At 42.0% G+C, this 25,943-nt stretch overlaps 1 protein-coding gene and 1 long non-coding RNA gene across 3 annotated transcripts in view; one reads left to right on the top strand and one right to left on the bottom strand.

Annotated features, from left to right (window-relative positions):
- Nucleotides 1-23,229, bottom strand: part of ADAMTS2 (ADAM metallopeptidase with thrombospondin type 1 motif 2) — a 189,350-nt gene extending 166,121 nt beyond the window's left edge. The window contains exons 1-2 of one of the 2 annotated variants that reach the window (XM_062002068.1): nt 23,142-23,229; nt 21,809-22,170 (exon numbers count right to left, since the gene is read on the bottom strand). In XM_062002068.1, coding sequence (XP_061858052.1) covers nt 21,809-22,170; nt 23,142-23,229 — 450 coding nt within the window. Of the gene's footprint in view, nt 1-21,808; nt 22,171-23,141 lie in introns of those variants that run through there. The other variant, XM_062002070.1, reaches the window with a different exon arrangement.
- Nucleotides 73-11,722, top strand: LOC133626031 (uncharacterized). Its single transcript, XR_009819236.1, has 3 exons — nt 73-319; nt 10,958-11,070; nt 11,161-11,722. It is a non-coding gene; the product is annotated as an uncharacterized LOC133626031 (long non-coding RNA).
- Nucleotides 23,230-25,943: the final 2,714 nt, after the last annotated feature.

Below are 25,943 nucleotides of genomic sequence, written 5' to 3'. Positions count from 1 at the left end.
GCAAATAGGAAAAGGAGGAAGGTTTTACCTCCCTCTTCCCCAAGCAACTGATATCTACAGTCTGCGGAAACTTAAAAGAGGGATATAAAACAATGTCACTTGAAAGAGGAGGATGTAGATGCTGCACTTGGAGCACTTCCCTTTGCAACCCAATAATTCCCTCTCCCACGCCTCTAACTTTAACTGCTCTTCATGTGGGGAGGCTGAAACAACAGCTTGCAAGGAACTGCCACGCAGAGCTGCTGGTTGGGAAGAAGGAACCCAGGGAACTGCACCTCAGCAGCAGAAAGAAGGGAAGCAGACACAAATGCTGGGACAGGTAAGTCCTTTGGCAGGGGCAGTCTGATTTCCTTCACTGGGAAGCTGTGAGTGCAGTGAGTAATGCTATATTTAGTTTAGGGCTCAATATGCAGAAGTGGCATAAATGAAATAAGATGAACCAAAGAAGGGGCAAATCTTTAAAAGAGTTCATGTAGGGACATCTCTTACCAGCCAGGGGTAAAAAAAAGAAGACTGAAACTCAGTAATTCTCTCACAACAACCGAACAGAACTTTCACAGTCCTCCAAAGAGGATTTTAAGGTGGTATTTACTGGATTACACCTCAGTGAGCAAAAAAATGCAGAAAACTAACAGAAGAAAGCAATATGTGTATTTATACACCTGGAATTTCAAGACAACTGCCTGTATTTTGAAAGGAAGGAAAAGACACTTTCTTGTCTAAAACTGGATTTGAGGAACACAGAAAAGACAATGACTTATGTTATTTGAATCAAATATCTGGTTGGTTCAAAAGCAAAATAGAAATTCTTTATCTGAAAATTAATGTCTGTAAAGTGACCAGAAAATTGGGTGGGATTTGGTTTTTTTTTTAAAAAGAGATCTTTTTATATGAATTATCCGATTTCCTGATTAGCAAACTAAAAGTATGAAATGATTTTCCCCTGGATATATCCCAGCTGGATCAAAGCACTGGCCCAAGAACGTACTGTACCCAGCTTAGCTATTGAGAAACTCCAGGAGAAATTCGAGCACCTACTTCTCATCTCTCCTGATAAAGATATCAACCCAGGAATGTAAACATGGGCTGGATATCCAATCTATGGCCAGACACTTGCCCAAACAGTTTTATACCTTTTTTTTTGTTTCACTGTTACTCCTTCAGCACAAACAGTGTCTGTTCTGCTTTTGGAGCAGAGTCCATGCCCAGTCCTAGATGACAAATTGCCAAAGTTTGTTACCCATTGCTTCTCTTCCCAGGTCTCATGGGGAAAGGTTTGTTCCATACCTAGGAATACCATTACTTCTAATGAGCACCAGAAGACCACAGCTCACATGGGAGTTGTGTGTACACGTGGGCCAGCGGGCACAGGGGCACCCTGTAAGGGTGTATGGGTGAGGTGTGGGAGGTCAATTGCTACTATTTCAACATCACTGCAATGTCTGTTTTCAGTAAATACAGAGTAAAGAATCCCCACCCACATCTTCTGAATGCACAGGGTCATCTGTGAAAGGAGTCTCCTGCTCCAAGCCATTAAGTCACAAATCAAGACAAAACAAGCAGTTAATCTATTTTTAATTTAATATGGAGATATACCATCGGTGTAAGGGTTTAAGGCCATGACAAATACTTCTGGGTAAATCAGCTCCCTGCTATGTAATCATGTGAACAATAAATCCGAATACACACTGACAGCCAAAAGAGGAGAGTAGTGTTCTCTCTTTTGGAACAAATAGAACTATCCTTCAGGAAGGTGCCTGTATAAATATTACAATAAGTGAGAACTGATTGCTGCCTTCCAAAGAGTAATGTTAAAATAGGCTTTAAAAAGAGATCAATAGGCATTATTTTATTAGTCACATTTTTGGCAGCTTGCCCATATCTGCAAATATGTATTTTAGAAGCTCAATTCAGCAGCCAAACCATGCTACATACAGAAAAAGGAAGACAGTAAAAAGCACATCTTGTAGAATTGTATCAGTGCTCCCTGCTACCTACACAATGAAGTTTTACTATTATGTCTGGCTGGTCAAACTACTTTCTCTTTACTGCTCGCTGGAATACCATCCCTGGTACACCCTCCCAGTCAACTGGTTTTTGTTCCTTTTCCTCAGTCTTTTATTTAAAAAAATGTTTTGCAAGTACATTGTCAGTTGGATTACACTGTATTAACCTGAAAAGGGGTTCACCTTGTTGTGAAACGACAGAGAGAGGTTTGGTGTGCATCACTGCTCAAAGCCTCTGTGGGCTCATCAAGAGCAAATCTGCTGAACATGGCACGGCTTGAGAAGCAGGTGTCCATGTGGAAAGTCAAGGAGACAGCCCAAAAACACACAGTGAAGAGAATCTGACACAGAATCCACAAACAAATGGCTCTAGGAAAAAAATTAGACTTTGAGTTAGTGTGAGGTGAACCAGCCTTTGAGTTGGGAGCAGGCATCTGTGTCCCATTGCTTGATTTCTTTTGAGTTCAGTGAAACAGCATTTCTTATATTCTTTGTAAACAAGCAGCAGACATGAAAGATATCTGACTCCATCACCTTTCCTTAACTTCACCTATCTACAAGAACCCCAGTTTTGGCAAGTCTCCCTCAGGTCCAAAGACGTGGCAGTATGTGTAAATGCATTATAGTTTAAAATGTCATATGTTGATGTTGACAAGTTCAAGACATGTGAAGAGGTTGCTATGGAAACACACACCGTATTGCCTGGAACATAAGGCAACATTTTACATTAAAAAAAGAAAAAAAACTTGGAGCAACAGTTGTCAAATTAGGTTTTGGATGGGGAAAAATTAGTCTGGTGTTTGTTCTCAGACAGAAATATTTTAATTCAGAAACAATGCAGCTGAATGTAATGGAAGCATTTACATTATATTTTCATTTCTTTCCCTTGCCTCAGAACAAAAAGTAATCTTATATGGTAAGACTTTCTTTTGCAGTCCATATACAGTAAATTCATCCTATATTCCCATGTGCTGGAGTTTTCATCTAATTTTCCTTTTATAATTAAAGGAATCACTTCAATGGATGGTCACGTTCTCTGAAGAGTTAACCCTGTAACTCTCTGTAACCTTACTTATCTGTGTACTCACATTGGCCAATGAAGGAATAAAAGAATGGAATTGTTCAGAAGCGTGCAGAATTGCATCCTTGAACAGTTAGGCAGCTCTTAGCTGCTTTTAAGTCCCCTTTTATAACCTGTCACTGTTGCAAGGTGACACCTGCCTTTCTGGGGTATCGCTGTGCAGCAGCAACCTTCAATGGCAATCTCTTCTGCTTCATTCCCCTGTCCTCTCAACAAGCACAAGGATAATTTTAAATTCCCTAAACAACAGTTTCACTCTGCAGGCACCATCAAAAGCTTAACTTTGAGAAACAATTCTCACACATTCATTTCCTCAGTAGAAAGATATTCTTTCCAACTCATCTTTCTCACATAGAACATATAGCCAGGATAGTTTTTTTTCTGGAAACTTACTGTTAAGCAACCACTGGAATTTAAAGGGAAGATTGTAAATAAAAGAAAAGGATGGAGTTTTCCTTCAGACACTTTATTTTTGGAAGCACAGAAGAAAGTTTGAGTTGTTAAGCCGAGACTGATTCCATCCTCCTTTTCTATTTTAAATATTCTAGGAATTTTCCTTTTACTAGGGGACTTATTTGGGATTTTGGGGACTATTGCAGAAGTGACAAATCTACAAACCTACAATTCAACTTAAATATCTCCAATCTACAGCTAACGCAACCTTCATGACTTTTGCAAATAGGAAGCCAAGGTACACTTACAAATGCAGGCGACAACACCATGATATCCCGCTGTCGCCATCAACATCTTTTCTTCATAAATGTATTAAAAGCCTAAACCAAATTGCAGACACTATTTCTTCATGGATAGCTGACCAGCAAAATTGGAGAAAACCTCTTTTTTGCTAAGTTTCAGAGGTAGGATGTTCAGTAGATGCTAGCAAGCCTGAAGACAAACATCTGAAAGGGAAATAACCTTGTGAACCAGCATGAGAGTGCTACCCGTCATCATTAATGCATCAGCAGGCAAACAATGCCAGAAATATATTTTTAGAAAATTTCTCATTTAGGGTTGTATTTTCAAAAATGCTTAGGGAGAACTGATATCCAAACACAGATGGGTGCCTGGTCTCCTCAGAACTTCAGCTTACATGGTTACAGTTCAATTCCAGTACATCCAACTCGTTTAAGTTGCGGGGTTTCACCAACCATCCCACTGTCATAAGGCAACTCCTGTATATGCCTTTTGAGACAGCTGACCTTGATGTCTCAACAGTGCTGCAGGTTACTGAATTCAAGGGCTACTGCTGCCACCCAGGCAAAAGGAGTCACAGCAAAAGGAACAAGGAACAGCATTTCTGAGTTTTAAATACCAGATCATTTTTGCATCCATCCAGCAGAGTATATAACCCGTTTATGTCTGTATTTTTCATGTCTGAACATGACTGATTCTGTGGCTAGTTCCACAATAGCCTTTTTAAAAAATTATTATTATTTTTCAAATGTAGCCTTTCCAGATGTGTAGTATATTAACTGTTCTGCTTACCTTCTACTTAACAGCACCAGTAGTGCCAAAAAACTGTTTCTCTTTTCTCTGAAACCTAGAAACTCTGTGTTCATTAAAAACAAGAACAGTCAAGCAAAATAAGTGTAAATTATTATCACCTGACTTATTTGTTTAAAGCCTATCTTCTTCTTCTTCTGTCACACCACACTTGTCATTTTTTCTTATTACCTTCATTGAAAAAAATGTGTCTATGGAAACTTGTAAATGGGCAGGACAAATGTCAGGATCCTTATAAATTCAGTTATCTTAAAAGTCTAAAGTTGTATCTATTTCAAAAAGACTGAGGCAGAGAAATATGGAAAAGCTCATCTATAGAGACTTTGGCTGCGGTTCACTCAACTTCACAGGGTTCATCATAACAGTATTTGGCTCTACTCTCTTCTGTTTTCTTCATTGCTAATGGATACTTCACTATTTAATTAGCACAGCATGATCCAAATCCCATCAAAGTCAATAAAACTCTTTTCATTTATGTTAATGGGCTTTGGACCAACTCCTGAATTAGAACCAGAATCAAATAAAACATCCTTAGGAAAAGAATAGATACACCCAGTTTACACTTTAAAGTGCAATCTTAAAACCTTCCTAAGGTTTTTACTTGCTTTAAAGTAAATCTGATTACTGAACATCTCATAAAGCCAGCTGGACGGCCCTTTTTTACCGATCTGATTGAAGTATCAGAAGGAATCTAAATGTATGCACCCCTTTACCATGAAAAATCTTCCCAGTTAGGACAGAAAAAGGTTACATCGTCCTGAAGCTATTCTTACAGCATCTACATTGTGCAAGTACTTGAGTGTTTACCCTGCAGAAAGACAGATTTGGCAACTTAACCGTATTTAAAACATCCTTCCTCTAGACGCTTGTTATTTCTCTGGCACCATCTTAGTTGTGCCAACACAACTGTTGGGCATCTGTGAAGGAAACTTCACCAATGTGTTTAACCCAGGAAGGCTATTCAACCAAACAAGATTCAAACCTGACCAAGTTGCATTAAGACGGTCAATGCCTGGAAAAAGAAGGCTCTGTTAGTGGAGCAGGCAGTATTATATGTTACATAGATGAATGTCCATAACCACTTCAATCACATCAGCAGGAGAGAGCACCAGTTAATTTTATTATACAGAGAGGGAAGGCTTTCTGCTCTTAGATTATATCCTACTTGCTATAGAAAGTAATGAACCACAAAGCAAGCAAAACAATACTGTGTAAACAGGGTTATTAAACTTTCTGATACTTTTGACCCATTTTTGCAATAGAAACCAAGTCACAACAAAGCCACCGCCTCATTTCTTGAATAGCAGCATCATTTAATTGACCAGCATGTTAAACATCAAAGCTTTCTAAAAAATTTGACCAAAGAAATCACATTCAGAAATGAGATCTCACCAGTGCTGACTCAGCAGCACAGCCACAGAAGACTTCTTAAAATTCCTAAAAGCCCAAACAAAAGAACCAAACCTGTGCTGTTGGTTTGGGGTTTTAGTTCACATTAGTCCACTCTGGCAGCACAGCAGGCTGGGAGACAACTTTCCCTGAAAACAGAATGTTAATAGAGAAGGAAGAAACTTCAAGATGAGGACAAGAGGTGCTTCAGTCCCTTCTGGGCTGGAATTGCGAACTCTTCCCACTGAATCAATCACAGCAGCTCTGGAGGGGATTGTCCTGCAGTGCACAGGACACATTGGTGATGTGCACACGTGTCGCCAGCAATCTGCTCCCATCTGCCCAGTGCCTCTGGGCAGCCTTGACTCACCTCATACTGTCACACGTACTTGTTTGTGAGTGGAAGAAGTTCAGGTTGCTCTCAACTAGAGTCAGTAATCCAGCCCTCCTCTGCAGACTAGCACTAGGAATAAATGGGGACATCACTTCTTACTTCATTCTCCCTTCTGGGGATATTTATTAACGGAGAATAATAACTGAATGTTGTGAACAGCCAAGAAATACAGTGTTTTCTGTTCATACCTGCTGCATGGGCTACTCACAAGGTATTTTTATTGCCTCAGCACTCCAATGCCAGGGCTTAGCATCTTGCCCTGCTAACACTCTCTCTACCTGCCTACTTACCTTTAGCTTTTTTTCTGACCCATCCCATCCTCTCCCCCAAAACACATACAGAGACAGTCATCTTCATGTTCCTGTGTGACCTGATCTCATCAGACCTGCTTGTGCAGGAGGGTTGAACTAGATGATCTTTAGAGGTCCCTTCGAACCCTTACCATTCTGTGATTCTATGATCTTGTTGCTCCAAACACAATGCTCCTCCACAGAAACCACAGTACATTTTTCTCCAGTGAAGGAAGTCTTTCCAGCTCGTGAAAAGGAGAGAGGTACTGCCCAGCAGCACAGCAGCAGCCTGTGAGGAGGTAGACTTTCAAACAAACTGTGTAGCTTTGGAATTCAAACCCCTTAACTGTGGTGAAGCACATTAACCACCTCTTGGCAGTAACTTCCAAGATTCCTGAGCAAAGAAGCAATGCTGAGAAGGTCTGTGGCTCTGTGAAGGCAAGGAGTGAGAAAACACAGGCTCAACCATCACCTAGAATCAGCTTTGGGGAAGACATCATCACAAGGAGAAAGCTGACTCTGCACGGACTAGAAAATACAAGTATTAGGGCTAATCTAGCCAGTGCAACATCCTTCCCTCTAGCGTTGCCTAGTGCTCTCATGTTTCAAGAGGCAACAAAAATTACAGATACTACAGTTGATTACCTGTGACAGTATATTTTTATTACCTTCACAGAGTAAGTCTAGTCCTAGAATCAATCTTATTGTTCTCTGTAGCATTCCTCTGAAGCTGTGGCCAAATGCAGCAGATAAAGTAGTCCAGGAAGAAAAACACCCCATCTTTTTATGATATTTATGATATTCTTAGTGATATTTCAGCTATAATCAATACCTGAAGGGTTTGGAGCCAAGGTAACTGCCTGTTCTCTTTTGTCTCTCCACTTTGTCCCCACTGCCACTACTTTACAAGGCTGGGAAACAGACAGGGCCAACTTGCATGGACGCTAACAAATCTTACAGAGACCAGCTACTAAATAGCAACAAGGTTCTGTATGAAACTTCAGGCAACCTGCACTTCTACAACCAATGCTAGTAGCGATGGATATTGTTCTGATCAGTATGACAGCATGCCTCTTGGCAATATTCGCCAGATGGTTCACCAAATGATCCTGAAGTTTAATAGAACTGGTTTTATTGCTTTTTCAAAAGGCTGGACAAAAGGCTGGCAAAGTAGCATAGAGTCAAATGGGCAGCTTTATGACAAAACGTTTAATGTGTGTTTCTCTCACTGTGTTCTGCTCCCTGATGACACCACAGCATCATAACAAAGCTCTAAGGTCACCTTCAAATAATTAGAAGTATATGAAAGTGCAACTCCACTGAAGCATCTCAATGCAACTTCAAAACTGCTCTGAGTTTCCAGTTTGATAAAATGTTCTAGCACTTTCTAATCCATGTTCACTTGCCCTCTTTAACTACCAACAATTTCTCCATAAAGCAGACTACAAAAGATCAAAAGTTCCTCAGAGGAGATGGTTGTCAGTCTGTCTTCATCGTTCTTTTAAAGGATACTTTAAGGCATCTCATGATTTCTCACCAATAGCATATAGGTCACAAAGCAGCCTCCATATTGAGGTTCTGCTTGTGACTCTGCCTTTTTTAGTCAAGAATATGATGTTCTAGCAACAAAATAAAATTTAAAGTTAAGGATTCGGTAGACCTGTTGCAAAGGCTGACCTTGTACAAAGTCAAAGCAGTGGACTCAGTGGTGCATAAGAGATAGAGGATTGAATTTGACCCAATAGGTCTCTGATGTCGCTGAAAAAGTAGTTTTAATATAAACAAATACAAAATGAAAAGAGGAAAAAAACCAAGAGTTTCCCTGAGTGGAATAGCTAGAACATACTGTAGGACTTGCAAGCAGTGATTCAGTATTCCAAAATTATATCCTTGGGTTAAAGCCTGCATGGACATCATTCTGGAAGTGCTTATAAAAATGCAGTAGGCACAAACATTACCTAGGCACAAACATTTCTTAAATCCACAAGTGAAAGCAAACATCTCTTTCAGTCACCCCAAAGGAACACAAAATTGACAGAAGCAGCTAAAACCCCTCAGACCTGAATATACCCATCACAGATGAATTTCACATTACTAATATTGTATGTATTCAATAGTTTTGCCAGAAGCATCATAATTTCTACAGGCCTGCATTATAACAAGAAAACATCACAAAAACTACATCAGAATGGTAATTTACAGACAGAACGAGATGAGGCCTTCAGTGAGCCCAAACTTTTGCACAAGAATAAGAAGCACTTGCAGCTATGTCTTTAGCCTATCTGCCATTTGGGATCTGAGCACCTTCAAAGAAGCCAGAACCCTGTTCTCCTCTTCCAGTGCATTTCACAGTTTCCAAGTATATTAACAAATCCTGAACACATTACTTCATTAAATCCCCTGTTAATAGCACATACACATTCACAGATCTTATGTGTCCTGCTGCCTCGCAAGAACAAGTATATTTCCTTTTACAAACCATGGTAGCCTGCGATTCAGACTGTCAGAGGAGGGAATATCACCAGAAGAGTGTGAAAACATCTAATTACATAAGGCCAGGTCCTCAGCTAATGCAAAGTGACAGAGCTCCCAGAAATCCAGGGAGTCACAATGATGCAGATTAGCAGAGGTTGGGCTCATTATAATTGAATAGATCTAACTTCTAATTTTCCCATCTACTGGCAGACTGTTGGAATCCTGACCATCAGCATCTCAGAGGGCAATGGAGAGTTGAAAGGAGATTACATCAGAGAAAGGAGATTGCATACTTACGATCCAGGAGTTTCAATTAGGTATTGCTGAGTATCACAAAAGTCTGTTGAACAGAGGTGCAATTAGAGTTTTTCTCACATTGCTATTTCTCATCACTTGGGTTTTTTATTATTGGGGGCAGTTGAATATGGCATTTGGGGGTTTTTTTTGCAAGTGATGCTAGGGGCTCTTTCCACCATAACACCTCCAGCAGTGCAGGAGCAAAGAGGGACAACCTCAGTAAGCAAAATCCTCCTCCTTTCTGGTCCTATCTTTAAGTAAAAAGGAGAGAGAAGAGCAGTCAGAATCAGCCTGCAAATTCAAGGCAGCTGGAATTGCCTCATCCTCTTGGCATGGACAAGAGGAGGGTTTCTCCTGATCCCTCCCCCTTGCTTAATGCATCACCTCTTCAGTGGTGGGGATGTGGTGTGAGGCAGAAGGGGAAGAAGGTTTAGCAGAGCTATTTCAGTTTTAGAAGCATGCAATTCTGCCCTGCAACATCCAGCATACGGAATATAAACAGCAATGGGAAAAGCTGCACTTGAGCCTCTTGTAGTACTCACCTCCCTCACCACCACCATGGCACCAGGGGACAGAGAACAAGGTGAAAGACAAGGTTATTATGTAGAATACTCCATGACCTGCTTTTTGTCCCAAATTCTTTGCTAATCAAGCTGCCTGTACAAAGCCAAATTAAGCCAGTGAAACTGAACACATTCTGTTCAACAGTTTGGGAACAAACTCAAGGATCAGCTGCTTGCCATGGGACTTCCCAGGCCTTTATGCAAAATGATGCTGGACCATGACATAAAATTGACATAGATTTTTTTTTCTGTGTGATTCTTTGCTTAGACTAATGCAAGATTATACTATATTTTCACAGGTTCATGATTTTTAGTCTATTTTATAAGATGCATATGATTACTGTTGGCCTTAATTTGACTGCAACTTTAACAACTTTATTTTCATTGTAAATTCATTACCCTTTCCTACTGAGGAGTTTAAATCAATTCAAAACATCTTGTAAATTGTCTTATCTGTCTTTGCTTGTCTATTACTTACCCAGAGTGAGCTTCGTACTCCTCTTTCACAGTAGTAAATCATCCTTTGATTAATCACATTTTTACACTTACTTCTTATGTCAGCCTTAATGTGCCATAACTTTGCACACAAATTTAATATTGACAGGCACCTCTAGCATGTATTTGAGGATTAAATGTGTTGGCTTACTGACGAATGGTGGATCTGCTATTTTCACAATGAAAGCTAAAATTATTAGGAAACTCTGATTTCAAGCTTTGTTATTAAACTGAAATCAATTAAAATTCATTCCTAAAACTTCTCAATCCCTAAGCTCTTTATTGGTATTGAACTAGTGTAAAATTTGGGCTTCAGGGTTTGGAAATTTTTTTGTTCCCTTAGGCAAAAGACTGTGCCCTTAGGTGGGCTCACATTGTTTTATGAAGAGATGGTTTGAAAGGTTTCAAAGCCATATTTTTATCTAGCTATTGCTTACTTTGTTTAAGTATATGAAAATTTTTAGACATTTTCAGCCTTGCAAGCTTCAAAGTCTGCCAGCTTCCAATATAACTCCTGTCACGTGAGAGAGCATTGGCACATGAAAGACTCTTGGCCCAGCTCAGCTGTCATCATCAGGTAGTGATTTATTTCTCAAAGACTGTTTTTTAAATACATTCTGCTTTGCAGAATGCTTTCCAAACAACATCTCTCACATTCCTTCCACAGCTCTTCTGCTTGGAGAAAGAAAAAAGCCTAGCAATTTTAGTGTTCCGAAGAATCAAGAAGTATATTCTTCTGCAAAGGAGTTGGATGAACATGATTTACCCAAAAGACACAATTTAAAACAAATAAAACCACCATTAAAACAGTAACCACAGCCTGTGCTGCCACCTATCCTTGGTTAATCTCTGCATTTTCTGCAGGCTGTTTTTCCACTTCCAAACTATGGGCTCTGCCCTGTAAACAGGGCTGCCCCTCAACTGATGAAAAGGCCACGGACACCAGCCCTTGTGCCAGCCTTGGGAGCCACATGCTTGACTCTGGGACAACACATAAGATGCATCTGCTTGGGGCAGGCATTGGGGCAGGTACTGCATGTCAGTTCTGTGTTTTGCACACTGGGGGAAATATCAGCAAAACTAGTCTTTGGACTAAGACCTCTTTCCATCTAAAGTCTATCACTTTACTGTATTTGTATTAAAATTTAAGTGGCTTATTACTATGTTTACTTCTTGAAATACTTATACTCCCAAGAAAATAAACTTTTTCTTTCTTGTTGGACTTGCCACATTATTTTGACTTTCTTCATCCCATTCTGTACAATATTCATTATACCATTCCAAAAAGCACTCATTCAGAAGCACAACTTGTCAAAGAAACTCATCCTGCAGGCCAAGTGGTGCAAGAGTAGCACTGAACCTGAAGTCCTTGTCCTTCTGGGTGCACAGTGTGAAGGTGCCTTTGGATGGGTTTGCCTATGGGGCTAATACATGCTTATAGTTGCTGGAAACTGCTGATGCAGCCCTGGAGCCCACAGGGCACAGAGAGAGGGGGCAAGCACAGATGAGGGACTACCCAGCACTAGAGAGAAGCAGGCAAAACAGCAGGCTGAGATCTACACTTGAAACTCCTGTAGAAACATGCTCTACTGGATACAAAAGTCAGCCACTCCATTTCATGGGTCTGCCATTTGTTAAGTACTGCAAGTGATCTTATTAATATTTACAAATATCTAAATGGTGGGTGTCAGGAGGTTGAGACATCCCTTTTTTCGACAGTATCTAGCAATAGGACAAGGGGTAACAGGATGAAGCTGAAACACAAAAAGTTCCACTTAAATATAAGGAAAAACTATTTCACTGCTGAGGTGAGAGAGCCCTGGCACAGGCTGCCCAGGGAGGCTGTGGAGTCTCCTTCCTTGGAGGTCTTCAAGACCAGCCTGGACATGTTCCTGTGCGACCTGATCTAGGTGAACCTGCTTCTGCAGGGTAGTTGGACGAGATGATCTCTAAAGATCCCTTCCAACCCCTACCATTCTGTGATTCTATGATGGGGCAAAAGAAGAGAGAGGTCAGGAAGAGCTGCTGGCCAGCCTACTTAGCCATGCAGGGTTTTTTCCATACATGTCAACATCTTTATTCTTACAGTAAATCAGAAAACATGTTAATAATGGTTTAAAGGCTCAGAACAGATATCTGAGGTGTGGCACTGTCCTGTCCTCAAACCTCAGAAAGACATTTTGCTTTTATATCTTTCAAAGATCATTTTAAATGTTGCCCATATGGCATGGACTTCCTTCTAGTTTTTTTGCTTCAAAAATCTTGTAGAAATAGATCACCTGCATAACAGTACTACCTACAGTCAATACACCTAGTGAAGACAACTAACTTAAATGCATTAAATTATCCTTATCTAGTTACAGGTAGAAGGAGCTCTTTTTACTCACAAAGATACCAATGATGTTCACCAGCTCTTTCTCATTACAGGATTTGTAGGTTTCATGCTTAATTTCAGTAGCAAATAGATTGTAACCCATTCCCTGAGGTCCACCAGGCTAGAGGTTAAACTCTGCGAGAAAGTGGTTTAACCATATAATGAAATTCAAACACATAGGTGGCAACTACAGGAAAAGTTAAAGGGAACGACAGTAGGAAGGGAATACTTTATTTATAGCTCACCACATCAAAAGAAAAGGGATAATATTGTACTTTAGAGGTGTGTAAGAGTCAGAAATACCATGGATCTCAGGCAATTTCAACCTCTGAATTCTCCACAGAGAGCTGAAAAAGTGAAGAATTAACTGTATTTATCTATTTTGAAGATAAAAGTCACAGGAGCAGCAATAAAGAGACAAAACATTAAATTTGACACAGACCAATATAAAGGGAATAAGAAAGAATATAAACCTGAAAGGAAGACTGATAAACTGTAACACACTTACAGAATCACAAAATTGCAGAATCACAGAATGGTAGGGGTTGGAAGGGACCTCTAGAGATCATCCAACCCAACTTGGGATACCAAGACCACAGAGTAACAACAAGTTCTGCAAATGGTACTTCAATTTTATCAAGGCAAAGTTTTGGAAAACTTTAAACAGATCAGTAGATTCAGTCCACAAGGGACGTGAAGAAAAAAAAAACCAACAAAGAAAGAGTAAGTAGATAACCTCTAGATAATCAGAGTAAGTTCTCCCTGTGGCATCAGAGAGGTAAAAATGATACTGAGCTTACCATCTTCAGCAACTCAACTCCCTTTACTCAAGGGGAAGCCAGCCACACATAAGTGCTCAAATCCTCTCAGAAGTACACACAAGACTAGAGAGATCCCAATCTCTTGCTCTGCTTTTACCATTCAGCAACTTATGTTTCCCTCTCTCTGCTTCTGGCACTCTCCCTACCACCTCTTTTCCCCAAAGCAGCAAACTCCACTCTGATCCCGTAACACTCCCCTTCAACAGAGGTGGAAATTTATCAAGCAGAGCTACAAAGTGGAAAGCCATCATCCACAGAGCAAAACAGTAAATTTGTCCAAAGCTGCAGTTCCAACTTCTCATGCCAAAAGGCACAAGTCAAGCTCCCTTAAATATTCAAAATCAGAAGATAAGAACTCCCATTTCAAAATCAGAAGAATAAGAATGTGGTTTCACAAAACACCTTGATTCTATCTGTAATCAAAGAAGCAGTCTCACTTTTTGAGCCCATTTGAGGGCATTCCCACTTTCATCCCTTTTCCTATAAAAATGTCCATCTCACTCCCCAGAGAACCAGTTCAAGCATCTAAACTGGCAGGCAGCAATTCACTCATTAGGCCACTCACCCACTGGGTTAACCTATGGTGGAGCAAGATGAGCAGGGTGCTGGAGCAGGGGAGGAACAGGAGCAGAGGACATAGAGTAGCCAGGGGAATAGGATTACCTCTCTCAGCAACACTGAGATGTTAAGAGAGACTTATTTGCACTGCAGAATGACATCTTCAAAACAATACACCTGTGATGATTTTCACTGGCCTGGTGATTTTTGAGACATCAAGAAATACTACTTTTGTCTCTCTGTCTTTTCCTTGAGGAAAACTCTTACTTAAAATCACTTACTTTAAACAGAAAATAGTGACTTAGAAGAAAAAGTGAAAGAAAAAGAAAATGTTGAGATTCACACTTATGACTTCAGGAGCTCCAGATTTGAGGAAAGTACTGGACACTTTGCGACCTGGGAATAACTCAGAAGATCTATAGTGGAGACTGTAATTTAGATAGGAAGAAGCAACGTGCTTTTCAGCACTTGAAGAGGACACTCTTCTTTTCAATGTTACAGTTTAATAGAATGGTGCTGAAAATAGCGTGTGAAATGTGGGCCTTTCACTCTGCAGACTATTAAAACTGGGAACCCGCTGTGTCAAGACTCTGCAAACAAAGATGAATTTAAAACACACACAGATAAAGGGGCAAGAGAAACCAGATATGATGTTTTAAAGAACTTACTGAAACTTTGGAAGAAGGAAAGCAATATAGGGAGAAGGTGATCTGCAAAAGACAGTGTGCATGTCAGAGCTATTCAGAGGAAGCAAATGCAAGGTTGTGTAAACCCCTACAATAGACTCAAGATCTGATCCCCAATTCTCTGTTTTAATCAGACCCAGTATGAGAAATGTCCTAGCGTGCAATTAAGTAATGGCATGACCTGCTTACAAAGCAACAGTCACCATTAATAAAAAATACTCAGAAGTAGGTCAAATCAAATACTTGTGTGATCTGTGGAGAAAAGGTCCTGCTCCATGCAACAGCTGGAATTCTGGTTGGTCCAAAACCAAAAAATTTTCCAACCTTCTGTAGCAAAAGGTCAATATGTAATTAACTCAAAACATGGGAATGTCTTGCCATTTGCCGGATTCTGTACTGTTAAATTCACAGAGGATATTGGAACACCTTGTTGTAACACGAGGAAGCCCTCAGCTGGTAGTTAAGTAAGTTAATAACATTGTTCAAGGGACACACATTTGTTAGCTGAGGGCTAACAGTTTTCTCAAAATAGATGTTCTGCTTACCCCAGAAAGTAATCACGACCTTAACAAAATTAGCTACTATATTTGGATCTTTCAAGATGGAAAGTAGAAGGAGCCACTAGGCACAGTTTCTTGGGTGCACATGGTTTAATATTCTGGTTCGAAAATCAGCTCTTGTGTGGCTGAAGAGAGTAGTACAGCTGAGATACTACTATAATGAGGACAATGCAGCACAAGGTTGAATAGGACATAAGGAAATGCCTAACTTTTATCCAAAGGCCTACAACATACCACAAAGACACTGGTTTTGATTGCCTGAGAATATTCTGTCCAGATGGTGCCCACCTGTATGATGTAGGAAATTACTCACTCTGCTCTCAGATAAAATGTAGGTGAGATGATCCATGCATAGAAGATGTAAAGAAAAAAAAATAGTACTTACTGATGTCAGAGTCTCTTTTAAGGACAGCAAAATGAGGATAATTTACTCCAATTAGCAGCTGAATCATAGTGTTTACACACTCAGTGTTTCAGACTATAACTTTTAAAAGGGAAAGTCTCTGCAATTTACACAGCAGAAGAGCTTGTCCAACTACTGTTGGACAGGGACATGAACAGAAGAAACTCAAAGAATGGGCTATGAAACAAAGTCTCCGATCTATGAAAATACACAGATATGCTTGAGTGTTAGGCATCAAAATAGCTCCATCGCTTTCTGTCAGGCAATGCACGTCTTTTATATCGTATGTGTGGGTGTGGATGTGCAGTCAGGCTCTGACTGCGCTAAAATTTACATCCATGCTTGGCTTAATCATGTAGAGACCCCAGCTGAATTCCAAAGACCATGTGGGTTAATGGAAATCCCACTCTAATCGTCTGCAGACGAAGGGCTGCTGCTTTCTTCAAGAAAATGGCTTTAAGTCTTGTTCTATACTGTGTCACAGGAATTAGTTGCATTTCTTCTGCCACTGTATTACAGTTCTAGTTGTCCAAAAAGCAAAAAGCCCACAGTGGTTTGTGCCATTACACAAAAAAAAACAGATGGCAACTTTGGTTTGATTTTCCTTTAATGTAAAGAGAAAATACTCCCAAATGAAGAGATTATATATGTCAAATTTAAATCCATTAAAAATGGATGCAACCCAATCTTAATGTAAATGCTAAGAACTTAGCATACAAAAAATAATTATGCAATTATTTGTAACAGACATCTATTTTAACTGTCAGGCACTTGACCTGAGCAGGCTTTGAAGACAGTATTGTGCTGCTACCTTGAGTTTTGCTTTTTTGCTACATCACAAACTAGTGTAATCAAAAAACCAGAAACAAAACTAAACTGTAAATCCATATGAAAGCAGGAGATGGATGTCTAAAAGGAAAAATAACTCAGTTACATAAGCATGTTTGTCTTCTCCTAGTGTATTCATACTGAGCAGATCCTTCACCCTGTTATCCAGGGTGAATCCTACATGATTGATCTAAAGTGAGTAAGATTTCTTCAGCTTCAGCTGACCACCTCAGCTCCATGGCCAGTTCCAAGAAAGCATCTCTGTCAGGAAGCTTTTTAAGAATATAACTTTAAAAGTCATCGACTTCAAAGAACTTAAGCTCATGCTCAAAGTGAAGCAGGATTATACTAAACAAAGACAGGTTTCACACGGTGTTTAAATATCTTCAGGAACATGGCAGGAGGGAGTGGGGCAATATGCCCCCAGGAAGGAGAAAGGTGGACATTTAATAAGGGTAGTTGGAATTGTTCTTAAGAAACACCACTGACTGGATCTGGAACCTGAGCTCCTACATTTACTATTTACAAATTTTATATGAATATGCCTCTGTAAAATAGAGACTGATAAAAATTAAAATATTACATGATCTGTTTTAAAACAGTAAAGAGCACAACCAACAGACATGAACTTGCATTGACAGCAGCCAAAGCACAGGTCAATTCCTGAAGACTGATGACTGGCTCATAAAGCAAATGGATCACCACAAACCCACCCAGATCAGCCCAGTACTACAGTTACTATTAGTATTGGGCATGAATCTAAACAGCACTGCTGGCGTCCCAAGCATTTCTAGAAGAAATAGCATCTGGGCAAGCAGCCAGCCACAGGCTTCTCTCCAACAGTTTGCGAGGGTTATTACAGCACAGAGTAAAGACAGAAATGTTGTAGAGCAAACCCTGCCTATTTCATCTTGTAAGAAAAAACACCTAATGTCCATTATACTGGTATAGTGACTATGGCTTGATACGCCAAGACATGTAATGCTTTCACTTCCATGAGAAAACATACAACAATAGATGTCCTGCATAGTTTACTTTCTTGTGCTACATTGTCTACTTCTAATAACTCACCATTTTAATGATAATATAGTCAAATTTTTGGACAGTTGATATTTCAACTTTTAAAAAAGGAAGAGCATTATACTAATGAAGCAGAGCTAAGACATCATGTTGTGTTGCTGAAACCAATGTTCCTCTATTTGCTGCAGTGGGTACTAGATCATACTGATTATTCAACATGAAGCTGCAATCCTCAGTCTTCTTTGACCCTGTATTACAGCCTAATTTAATCACGTGCTCATTATCTACACCAGATGTGATGCTGACATTATGTTTCTCCTATATCTGCTTGTGTTTAAGCACATATTCTAGACCATGGCTTATGAATGTTATGAGAAAACTGGGAGAAAGTTTATGTCTCTGAAGTTCCACAACCAAATAGTTAACCAGAAGAAGACATTTTTGGCACATCTGTCTTAAGCACTGCAGAAGTATTTATCAAAGTAAGACATTCATATGCAAAAAGAGTTCTTCTACAATGGCAGGTTCATCTGCTGGGGTGAAGAAACAGAGTTTCTATAGTTCAGGCAATAATCTGAAAGGACTATCATAACCCTAAATCCTTATTGCCTTATGGCATATTTACAGCCTTCAACCACTTCATAACTAACCCTTAGAGAGGACAGCCACCATCCTCATCCTCCAACTGTGTCCACAAGTAAGGATCTGGCCAAGAACCAAGAATGTACTCAAAGTGCAGTACCTTCCACAACAGTCTGCACACCACGGACAGCTGACAGGTTGGTTCCATCCACTCAGTGGAAAATGAGTTTGAATGCTATCATGCCAACCAAGATGATACCAAGTTGTCCGGAGTGTTTATTCTTAAGTGGGAAAGCTTTCACAAAACTTTTTTTGATGTCAAAAATCACATCCATGATTCAGACAGCTGTTACAAAACCTACTGGTCAGCTTTAACTTTCCAATGATTTGTAAAGATTCATTTCAGCTCATCTAGACTGCACACTTCAGAAGTTCTCTTCATCTGTCTCTGATTTGATTTTTAGGTCAATAAAACTAATTTGGTCATTGACTTCTGTTACAGAAAACTGAGAGTAGCCACAGTAACTGTGTATCTCCTCAGTCATGGCAGCAGATAATTCTGTATATGCTTTCACTGTACCTTTTCATTTTTCAGAATTATTGCAGATTAAAAACCTTCAACATCTATAGTACAGTTAAAAAATCTGTTTGCAGATCTACTATTTTCATGTAAATGCCTTCCAACAACTTTTCATTTTGGCAATACCAACACCACCAGACAGACTCTTCTCAGACAATAACTGGAAAATAAGACACAGTTGGCAGTAAAGTGCAAACCAAAGGGCATATTCAGAGGAAATAGCATCAGAAGTTGGCAAGGTGGCAGATGCATTTGCTGACTTGAACCAGATTCAGTCAACAAAAGTTTGCAATGTAAAGATCAAACTATGAAACTTCAAATATTATTTCAGCCCTAATGTCTGGATGTAAAAGCTGGAAGCTCACCAGCAGCATAGACAGATGTCAAACCACCTTCAAAAGCAAGCACTTCAAGAAAATACTAGGAATTAAAAGAAGCAAGTTTATAACAAACAGCTCTAACACCTGTTAGTTGACAACTCAGTTGTTGGAGAGCTCCACCATCCCTATCTCCGGAGTAATCTAGAAAAGGAAGTGGAAATACTTGAGGAGCATTGCCCATGCCTTGTATATAGTTAGGCAACTGAAAGAAAATCCATGATACTACAGAGTTTCTCCAGTGAACTAGGTGTGAAGAGAAAAATGGGCATAGAAAACCAGCTGAGAATAGCCTTATCTGTGTCTTCATTCACATCTCAAATTCCAATAAACTTGAGAGTAACATATAGCCCAATGGTCTCAAGGAATGTCTTGTTAGCAATACATTGCTCCAGAGACCCTTCAATACTCCTTGCAGACAAGAAACAAAAAGGTAAACCAAGAGACAGGTAAGTGCAGCATTAACTTAGTAGGTTAGTTGCTCATTATTGCTGTCCCTGAACTAGTGGCTTCTGAGGAACCATTAGTATCAATTCTTGGAGTTGTATAAGTCTATTGACATCTGTTTTAAACTCTCCCTCCACAAGAAAGAAAAAAACTGAATTGGAGGGAATGAGTAGAGATGGAACATAGTACCCAAGGGACTCAAGTTCAATTTGTTGTTCCACAGCAGATTTACTGCACAATCTCAGGGAAATCATTATAGCCAGATGCTTAAAGGTACTGAGGTAATGCTTCCTGTGGGGAAGCTTCAGTGACCTAGGCAAAACTATACATGGTCTCTGCCCTGCAACATTTACAGCATTGATACGCAGTGGTGGGAACAGTAAGCCATTTCCAAATGTATTCGCAGGATCATAGAAGTTGTGGTGCCATATGAGAACCAGTGTCACATCCAGGTTGGAATATGGCAGCTTCCTCACTAGACCAGCTCTCCTGCTGGTCCAATGAAATCAAGGACACTGGAAAGAGGCAGGCACACAAGCTGCAGATACAACTCTTTTAGTAGTTTTCTGGATTCTGGTCATTTGTGAGTGTCACTGAATTGAGGCCTGGCTTCCTTCCTTCGCATTTGAGAAGTTAGTTGCAAATGTGAAAAGAGCTGCATTTTATAAACACTTTATCAGTTATATGTGCAACATGGAGCCTTTGACTTTTGGAGCCTTTGACTTTTTGAGCCTTATCCATACTTTGGCTTTAAATCCTGTAACATTTTATCATAACTCACTTCCCCAAATAGAAGGAGTCCACACTCTGGCTAACACTGGGCTAACACTCTCCACATACTGCCTAACACATGGAAGAAGAGCTTTGGCTCCACCCCAGGTATGCAATGCCCAGAGCAAGTAAATTTTGCCTTGCACAAAAAGACCTGTGCTAGGGCTGGGGACAGCAAACAACTTCTGCCTCTCACCAGGGGAAGGCATGCAGGCTCATACTCTGCTTTCTGAATTGCTCTTCTTGCTCAGTCCTTATGTCCCTCTTGCCCTCAGCCAACTGGCCACATCAAAGACTGCACCATTAAAACCTTCTCCTCAAAACAGGAATGCTCACAGCTAGGAGAAACCACAGGAAAGGAGACAGTAAGAAGAAAAGTATTTGATTCCCTCAAGATAGCCAACATACTATCTACATACATGCTATCTTCTTGGCACAGCAAATGAACAACTTCCTATGATTAAACAAACAGAAATACAACTGAGTCATATTGGCTTTTTATGCAGAAAACAGAGTGCATTCAAATTAGTAATCTCAAAATTGCGAACTCTGAAGGGAGGAAAAAATGTCCATTATCAAAATACAACCCTTTCTCACTAAACAAACTGCTGTGCAGTAATTACTGCTCAAATGATGGTATAACAGTTTAGAAAGTCAGGGACAACCCATTATAATTTGACTGCTGAACATGCACTCCAGAAAGCTGCAGCAAGTTGTAAACCACACAGCCTTGCAAAATGTATCACAGGGAGCTGTTTTGCTTGTAAAACTCAAACTCTTCTGTGACTTCCCATCAATCACTTGATTGGGTAACAAAACTCACCGAGTGAAAGATCCATGAAAACAGACACTGAATAAATTTAATTTTTCCAAGGCAAAACCATACTGTGCCTATGAAATTCATTTCCAGGGCAGTCCAGCCCATTTCTTGGGATTAATTCTTCTAAAACATCCCCTTGTGGACTGGAAGTGAAAAGTGGAAGAGGATGCTGACAACATGCCATTTCCTCCTCTTTTTCCAAGCATCAGACACCCCAAGTAACTTTACCACTGATCAACAGAAATCCTGGCTTCGGCTGCTCTGTTCCGGAGTCGCTGCCGCAGAGCATGTGCTCCAACTTCCAGTGCCGCTGTCAGTAAAGCAGCGCCTGGTACAGCGCAGCTATTCCCACACAAGGGAACATTAGTTAATTTGCATTCACAGTTACCATATGAGGTGTGAGTTTCTTGACAGTCCACACATTTTATATTTAAAGACTGGAGGAAATTAATGTAATTATCTTTGATATAATAACAAAAGTAACTTACCAGCCCATCACAATTGCTGATAGCAACTGAAGCATTTGGCAAATCAGTGATATCCCCAACATAGAGGCAATTCCCATAGAGAGGTTCAATATGAGTCTCATCAGAGTCCTCCTGCCATTCAACTGTTGCTCCGGGGGCCACGAGCCTGGAGTTTGGCCGCAGCCTGAAGTGAAGCTCTCTTCCAAAAACAGTGACATTGTAAAATATTTGCTCATTTGCTGCTTCACGTTGCAAGTCCTCCACAGCCCTCCTGAAGCGGGCTTTTGGCGGTCCAGACACCAAGTGGGATAGGAACCTGCCCTCTGAATCGGTGCTGGTGGGGATGACAAGGCTGTACTCCTCTATATTCCTCAGAATTGGATCTTTGCAGGAAAAAAGCAAGAGAGGAGAGAGATGCTAGAACTAAACATATCCTGATGCCACGGGATTTTTATTTCATTACTCATTTGCACAGCAGACACTTACATAAGGCAGATGGACACTGCACTCTGTACGGGTACTTCATTCACTGTCATGAAGTGTCCAGAGTTCATTCAAACTTGCCTTTTACTCCCCAAAACACAAGACGGCAGCACGAGTATCCCCACCCAGCCAGGACCCTGCACCCCCACTCATACAGCAGGGTCCTGCTACCCTTTGCCCACCCACCACAGACACTACACCTCTGCCCACCCAGTCAGTGCCGAAGGCGCCTGGGGAACTTTGGGGCAACCCCGGTGGCCAGCGATGATGAGAGCGAGTTGATCCCCTTTGGGATTGCTCGGAGGAGCAGAGGCAGTGGCTAGGTTTTCAGGTGGCAAGCCCGCAAAGGAAAGGCACGTCCCTCAAACTACACCCCGGTGCGGCGGGGCTGAGTCGACTGGTGATGGGGACGGACGGCACGGGCAGCGATCGGCAGCGGTCTCAGCGGGAGCCCCAGGAGTTTTGGACGGCAGCGATGGCCGGGGCAGGAGAAGGCAGACGAGCTGCCGTGTGCTTCATCCCGAACTCTAGACGCCGAGCCCTGCCTGCCGGGGCTCGCCCCCTCCGTGGGGCAGGCAGCGGGCGGCCGCGGGGCTGCGGGCACCGGCGCAGCGCTGTCGCCGCCGGCGGGGCTCCCGCCTCCCTTCCCGGCCGGCGGCGCGAGTGTCCCCGTCCCCGCCTGCCGCTCGCAGGAAACAACTGGAAACCCGGCAAAAGTCGCCGCAGAAGAAGTTCAAGGAGAGCGGAAAGCCGCGGGGGGACGAGCCGCGACTTCGGACGGGCGGGCTGCAAGGCACCGGCCGGTGGCGGCGGGGCAAAGCGAGCAGCCCAAAGGCGGCGGGGCGGCCGCGGCGTCTCGGCGGAGACCTACCTCTGTCCCCGGGGCGCCGCAGGGCGCCGGCGGGCAGGGCGAGCGCGCAGCAGAGCAGGACGCAGGCGATGCCCGCGGGAGGGTCCATCGCGGCGGCCCCGGCCCGACGCGGGGGCCGGCGCCCGGGCTGCCCGCAGCCGGCCGAGCGCCGCGCCGCCCGCAGCCGGGGCGGGCCAGGCGACAAGCCCCGCTCCGCGCCTGTCCGCCGCCGCTCAGCGCTGCCCCGCGCCCCGCCGCCCGCGCATTCGCCCAGCCGCAGCCGCAGCGGCAGTGGCAGCCGCGCTCCCGGCTCGCAGCGAAGCAGAGACACCAGGAGGCGGCGGGGGTATAATACTGGAAACACAGGGCGTGCAGGAGGGAAGTCAGGCTGATTGACAGAGGCGCTGCCACACGGCGCAGCCCGGCCGAGGGGAGCGGGGACTGCCCGCCCCGCCGCCCCGCCGGGCAGCCCTGAGCTCCGCGCCGCCCCCGGGGACCGCCCGGCCCCGCGCCGCGCCCCGCCGCCGGGCTCCGCCGGCCGGACCCTCCCCTGCCCGAGGACGCGTCGGGACGGGCTTCTGGGAGCGACGATGGGAGTTGGCTAAAAAGTGGTTTGCAGCAAGAGCGAACACCCACCGCAGCACCCACGCGCCGGGCTCAGGAGTCCTCGGAGCGCTGGAACTGGGTTCTGCCGGTCCGGGCTCCGGTCTGTCAATTCACACGGAAGCTGGTGCTCAAAGAACACCGCAGCCAAACTAGGCAAACTTAAGGAACCTCGGCGTAAGTTTTGTTGGAGTCTTGGGTTTCCTGTTGACAGCAAGGAGCCAAATGGAAAAAGTGCCACCAACATCAGCAAACCATGATCAGAGATCTTCATCTGAACGCATAAATTACTCTAAGCAGCCATTTCACAGGAAAAAAAAATGTTTGGACTATATCCTAATAAGACTGAAATTACTGCTGCAAAGACATCTTACAGTAAATATCTGCAAATGAAGAGACAGTCCCTGAAAGCATTCAGGAATACTTATAAATATTATATAGAAGATTTTTTAAAATAATTATATGATCAAGAGTGGCCTTTATGTAAAAAAAAAACAAGTTATTTTTTTTTCCATATGGCCAGGATAAATGCCATACTGCTTATTCCTTTCAGATAATGTATATATTTACTCAGCTGTTACATTATCAGGATCATGTGTTGGTTTCAGCACTTTAACCTTGTAGAGTCCCAACAGCCCTTCCTGTGCCCTCACTGTCCTCGCCAGTCCACGGGCTTAGCTACCACAGACAGACCCACGCTGTATCTGCAGGTATTATATCCCTCCAGAAACCTGCATGCAATGGCTTCCTGCAGGAAGCTGGTCCTCTGCCAAGGAATTTTCCTGGGCATCCTTGACTATTCCAGCTCCTATATGACTAAGGGTCCAATTATTACCCCTATATTATGGACACCAGTGAAGAGTGCAGAAGAAAAATAACAGCTAGCTAGTATTGTTCATTGCCAGTGACCAGGTTTTATGGCCCCCAGGCCTGATCAGTTACAGCAGCACATGATTTTCTCCTTGCTTGGTTTGTTGGTCTGGTTTGGTTTCCTCATTTTTTAGGTTAAGGATAAAAAGGGAAAGATTATTCTGAATAACAGAGTAGATCAATTTCTACACTACATTCAAACATCCCTTTACTTATCTTTTCAAATGACCTCTGCTTGGGATTGCTGTCTCAACTGGGCTTCTCCCAGTTCTTCCTTTTGGTTTGTTTTTGTGTTGGCTCGTTTTTTGTTTTGTTTTGTTTTGTTTTGAGTCCATATTGAGCAGCTTCTCTTACTTAAAATCTCATATACTTTCATCAGTACACAGCTGGTAAAGTTCCAACTTTATTTTTATTGGACTTGTATTTTAAGCTGATGATGTGGCTTTTTTATGTTCCATCCATCCCATCCTGCTCAAATTGAAATAACTTCTACTCGTAAACTTGAAAGGGAGAGGGATTGGCCTTATATTTGAAATTAAAGTTCTTATTTGCATATGATGCACCCAGAAAAAAATAAGAAGACAGAGTATATTATGGAAATACAAAACAACCCAGCCAGTAGTTCCACTAATTAAGATGGATTTTTATTCTTGAAAAAATTGGAGGTTAGAAAATATGCACTAATATGAATAACAGCTGTACTGCAGAGTAATGATATAAACAAAAAGAATCGGTGACTGCTTCATAGAGTCACAGCATGGTTTGGGTTGGCAGGGACCTTAAACACCATCCCATTCCAACCCGCCTGCCATGAGCAGGGACACCTCCACCAGACCACGTTGCTCCAAGCCCCATCCAAACTTGAAGGGATGGGACATTCACAGCCTCTCTGAGCAACCTGTGCCACTGACAGGGAAGAACTTTGTCCTAATATCTCATCTAAATCTCTCCTCTTTTAATTTGAAGCCATTACCCATTTTCACATCACTACATGGCCTTGAAAAAATTCCCTCTCCACCTTTATTGTTGGCTCCTTTAGGGACTGGAAGGCTGCTAGAAGCTCTCCACAGAGTCTTCTCTGAACTGAACTGAGCAATCCCAACTTTCTCAGCCTTTCTTCATGTAAAAGTTTATTTCTATACGGAAATTAAGTTCTATGTGCACATGTTATTATCTTATCACATGGGGCCAAGATCCAAAAGCTCCACGAGCACCAGGGGTTGGTGGACCTGTTTTACAACCTTCTTTAAAATTTTAAACAAAACCAAACTGGGAACAAGTGTCAAACAATAGAGCCAGATCTGCAGTTGGTAAAAACTGTGCTTCCACTGAAGTCACTGGAATAAATCC

The sequence above is a fragment of the Colius striatus genome, chromosome 9 (assembly GCF_028858725.1).
Source record: "Colius striatus isolate bColStr4 chromosome 9, bColStr4.1.hap1, whole genome shotgun sequence".
Lineage (NCBI taxonomy): Eukaryota > Metazoa > Chordata > Aves > Coliiformes > Coliidae > Colius > Colius striatus.
This window is presented reverse-complemented; position numbering and strand designations above follow the sequence as displayed.